The sequence below is a fragment of the Penaeus chinensis genome, chromosome 3 (genome assembly GCF_019202785.1).
Source record: "Penaeus chinensis breed Huanghai No. 1 chromosome 3, ASM1920278v2, whole genome shotgun sequence".
Taxonomy (NCBI): Eukaryota; Metazoa; Arthropoda; class Malacostraca; order Decapoda; family Penaeidae; genus Penaeus; species Penaeus chinensis.
In genome coordinates this window covers 43,836,649-43,841,648 of record NC_061821.1, presented here as the reverse complement: position 1 = coordinate 43,841,648, position 5,000 = coordinate 43,836,649, and the positions used below count along the sequence as shown (strand labels likewise).

The 5,000-nt window shown below is 43.4% G+C and overlaps 1 protein-coding gene across 1 annotated transcript in view; it reads left to right on the top strand.

The window, feature by feature from the left end:
- The window catches only part of LOC125041525 (reelin-like), a 6,394-nt gene extending 4,114 nt beyond the window's left edge, over window positions 1-2,280 (top strand). Inside the window, exons 4-5 of the mRNA XM_047636546.1 lie at window positions 1,642-1,746; window positions 2,088-2,280. Coding sequence (XP_047492502.1) covers window positions 1,642-1,746; window positions 2,088-2,280 — 298 coding nt within the window. The remainder of the gene's footprint in view (window positions 1-1,641; window positions 1,747-2,087) is intronic.
- The last annotated feature ends 2,720 nt before the right edge of the window (window positions 2,281-5,000 follow it).

Below are 5,000 nucleotides of genomic sequence, written 5' to 3'. Positions count from 1 at the left end.
GGTTGCTGGTTGATTGGTTGCTGGTTGATTGGTTGATTGGTTGCTGGTTGATTGGTTGATTGTTGATTGGTTGCTGGTTGATTGGTTGCTGGTTGATTGTTGATTGGTTGATTGGTTGATTGTTGATTGGTTGCTGGTTGATTGGTTGCTGGTTGATTGGTTGATTGTTGATTGGTTGCTGGTTGATTGGTTGCTGGTTGATTGTTGATTGGTTGCTGGTTGATTGGTTGATTGTTGATTGGTTGCTGGTTGATTGGTTGCTGGTTGATTGGTTGATTGTTGACTGGTTGCTGGTTGATTGGTTGCTTGTTGATTGGTTGATTGGTTGCTTGTGGTAGTTGATTGGTTGCTTGTTGATTGGTTGATTGGTTGCTTGTTGGTAGTTTATTGGTTGCTGGTTGATTGGTTGATTGTTGATTGGTTGCTGGTTGATTGGTTGCTGGTTGATTGTTGATTGTTGATTGGTTGCTGGTTGATTGGTTGCTTGTTGATTGGTTGATTGGTTGATTGTTGTATGGTTGCTTGATTAGTTACTGGTTGATTGGTTAATTGGTTGATTGTTGATTGGTTGATTGTTGATTGACTGGTTAATTTATTGGTCGATTGTTTGATTGGTTTGTGATTGGTTGACTGATTGATTGGTCGGATGATTGGTTGATTGATTGTTTGGTTGAGTTGTTGATTTGTTAGTTGATTGCTTGATTGATTGGTTGGTTGATCGGTTGGTAAGTGGTTGATTGATTGATTAGTTGATTGGTTGGTTGATTGATTAATTGATTGGGTGACTGATTGATTGGTTGGTAATTGGTGGTTGATTTGTTTGTTTGCTTGTTTTTGTTATTTGGTGTTTCTATCCTCTTCTGTCTATCTTTTCTTTAATTTTCTCTTCTCTTCTTTGTTTCCTTTCTTCTTTTCTCTTCTCTTCTTTGTTTCCTTTCTTCTTTTCTCTTCTCAGCTCCACTTTTAACTTTATCTCCTCTCTTTTCTACTTAGTTCTCTTTTCTTCTATTATCTTCTCTTTTCTTCTCTCTTCTTTTCCCTTCTTTATTCTCATTTCTTCTGTCTTTCTCCCTCCGTCTTTTTATCTATCTAAAGGACAGAACTTTTCAATGCGGTTTTTTCTTATGTATATATATATATATACACGGCTACTGTCAAAAAGTGATCGTTGTCCCTAAGCTCTTCCCAGAAAGAATTACCTTTCCGCTCTCAGAAGAAAAATGTTAATATCACAGTTATCTGTTCACACCATCATCATCAAGCTCATCTCTATTATCCTTATTATTATAGTATTTCGTAATAACTACCATCATCACCTTCATCAACACTGATCACTATTTTCTCCCTCATTTCCTCCCTCTTCCCCCTTCACCCTCATTCCCACCCTCCTCCCACTCCCCTCATATTCCCTCCCTCCTCCCCCTTCACCCTCATTCCCTCCCTCCTCCCCCTCCCCCTTATTTCCTCCCTCCTCCCCCTCCCCCTCATTCCCTCCCTCCTCCCCCTCCCCCTTATTTCCTCCCTCCTCCCCCTCCCCCTCATTCCCTCCCTCCTCCCCCTCACCCTCATTTCCTTCCTCCTCCTCCCCCTCACCCTTATTATCTCGCCCTCCGCCTCAACTCACTCCCCCCCCCCCCCCAGATGGGAGGTGACGGGCGGCCTTGTGGCGAAATGCGGCAACGAGGCTTCCCTGGTGATGGCAGGCGGCGGCCGCCGCAGAGTGTGCTCGCCGTTTCTGGACGCGAGGTGAGGCTGCGGCTGGCTTGGTCCCAGGCGGAAGGTGGCGTGGGCTTGTGTATATGCAGATTACGTGCGCATATGTATGGATAAGTATGGATTTATATGTGTACACACACACACACACACACACACACACACACACACACACACACACACACACACACACACACACATATATATATATATATAAATATATATATATATATATATATATGTATGTATATATATATATATATATATATATATGTATAAATGTGTGTGTGTGTGTGTATGTATATATATATGTATATAATTATTTTGAAATGCAAAATAAAGGGTTTGTAAATTATTGGCACTCTCCTGACCAGAAACATTGGCACTGTGGCACTGAAGATGCAGCTCGGGGAGTGCCACACCTCACACAGCCAGCGGGTGAGTGTGGACGTGTTTGCAGAGCATGGCACCTTTCGGACGCTGCTGAGGCACTATCTTCTCTCCTGGACTCTGGATACCTACACTATACCCGTGCAAAAGGAAAACCAGCTTCACCATACCAGGTAGTGTCATTGGCGTGTGTTGTGTATGTGTAAAGTAGCATCACTGTAGGTGGTGGTGTCGCTATAAGGTTGATGATGGTGAGGAAGGTAAGGTTTCACTATACGAGGTGGCCCAAGAATATTGTCACTATGATATGTAGGGTAGCAAAGTAGATTCACTATAATGGGCTATGTGCGAGGGTTATAGTCTGACTCTATAGTGTGGCAAGTCAGATTCACCATATGAGGTAATGTCACTGTATTTTTTTGTGTATTGTATGGTAGGTTACATTTACCAGACGAGGCGATGTCTATGGGGCGATGTATTAACTTCACTATACAGGATAGGTTCATTATATGTTTTAAAAGCTCTCCAAAAGCCAAGCAATCAAGGACATTTTCGAACTGGAATTCATAAAGCACAAGCCTAAAAAATGTTAGAAGGCAGGAGAGAATACAGGAATTCATAAGGTACATGCCTTGATTAATATCTCTGTATGGATGTAGAATGTACTATATTTTGATTATATGAAACGTAAAAAGAAAGAAAAACTCTATACGTGACAAATTCATTCATATTTTGACAATATGAAAGGCATTTGTAAAAAATATGTATATCAGCAATATATAAGACACAGGCCTAGATTGTCCATCTCTGTACGGGACAAATTAATTCATATTTTGAAGATAGGATAGGTGATAAAAAAATCAAACAGGATTTCATAAGACTCATACCTAAACTATGTTAGAATTCTTTCATATCTTGACAATGTGTAGGGCAACACTAAAAAGGAAGAGACAAAAAACAACAACAAAAAGCAGGAAATCACGAGAAGCAGGCCTAAACTGCCCGCGCCCAAGGGACACATTCATGCAAATTTTAAACGATTTCATTCAAAAACAATTTTGAACACCAATTCTCGCCGGAAAACATTCATTTTTGGGATGATAAAAAAGGCAATGGATAAAACATTTAAAAAAAAACGGGAACTCATAAAGCACAACTTAAAAAAACCCTATACCTATACGGCCAAATTTTTTTCAAAATTTTGCCGTATGAAAGGCAATAAAATAAAAAAATATAAAACAGGAACTCGTAAAACACAAACGTAAAACACCCAAGTCATCCCTGACAAATCATTCCTATTTGCCGAGTAAAAAGGCGTAAATAAACAATGTAACAGGAAATTCAAGAAAAACAAGCCAAATTCATTCCTGTTTTGACGTTAGAAAACACACACACCCATCCGAACAGCGAGCCATAAGTCGCAGGTCTGACTGCCCTTGTTTCCCCCTTCGTCCCATCCTGGGGGGGAGCAAAAGGAAAGGGGGGTCAGGACGCGACTTTGGGGCTCCTCGGGAAAAGTCCTCCCCTCCGTGCCCCCCTTTCGCCCGAGTTTCTTTTTCAGTGACCCTTTGGGGCGGGGGTTAAAGGGGGGAAAAGGGGAAGGGGAGGGGAAAAAGGGAGGGGAAAAGGGGGGGAGGAGGGGAGAAAGGGAAAAGGAGGGGGAGAGGGGGTGGGGGAGGAGAAGGACAGGGGGAGGGGGGGGGGAGGGGGGAGGGAGGGGAGGGGGAGGAAGTAAGAAAAGGGGGAGGGGGAGGGAGGGGGAGGGAGGGGGGAGGGGGGGGAAAGAGGGGGTAAAAAAGGGAGAGGGGGGGTTTGGAGGAGGATTAAAAAAGTGGAGTAGGAAAGGGGGGAGGTGGGGGTGGAGGAAGAGGGGAAAAGAGAAGGGAGGGAGTGGAGAGAGGAAAGGGGGGAGGGGGGGAAAGGAGGGGGGGAAGGGAGAGGAGTGAGGGTGAAGGGGAGGGGGAGGGGGGGGGGGGGGGGGGAAATTGGGTGGGGGGGGGAAAGGAAGGGGGGAGAAAAAAGGGAGGGGGAGGAGTGGGGGAAATAAAGAGAAGTGGGGGAAAAGGGAGGAAGTGAAGAGGGGGGTGGAAGGGGGAAGGGGGGGAGGGGATGGGAAAGGAGTGGAGGAAGAGGAGGAGGAGGAGGTGAGGGGGCCCGCAGCACAAAAAGAAAAGAAGGGGGAAAGGATGAGAGATAATAAAAAGAAAAGAGAGAAGAAGAGAAGAAGAAGAAAAAGAAGAAGAAAGAAAAAAGGGGAGGGAAAGCCAAGGGGGAGAGAAGTAAAGAGAAGAAGAAAAGAAAGAATGAAAGAAAAAGAAGAAGAGAAGAAAAAGAAAAGAAAAAAGAGAAAAAGAAAAAAGAAGAAGAAGAAGAAAAAAGAAAGGGAATGAAAGGGGGGAAAAAGAAGAAGAGAGAAGAAAAAGTAAAAAAGAAAAAAAGAAGAAGAAAAGGATAAGAAGAAGAAGAAAAGAAAAAAAAGAAGAAAAAAGAACAAGAACAAGAGAACAGAACAAAACAAACAAGAAAAAAGAAAAAAAGAAAAAAAATGAAAAGAAAAAAAAAAAAAGGGAAGAAGAAAAGAAAGGAAAAAAAAAAATTTCTTTGCGCTGAGGTACAAGCATACACCACACCCCCCATTAACACACGCATAAACCCCCTCTCCCCCACACACCCACAACACCCAAGGGTTAACCACAAGCAAAAACCCTCCTCTCATCCACACACACAAAAACCCATTAAGCACACCATACCCCTCCTCTCAGTCACACACACAAAACACCCATTAAGACCCGCATACCCTCCCCCTCTTTAGTCCACACACACACACACCCAGTTAAGCACACGCATACCCTCTCTCTCAGTCACACACACACACACCCAGTTAAGCACACGCATAC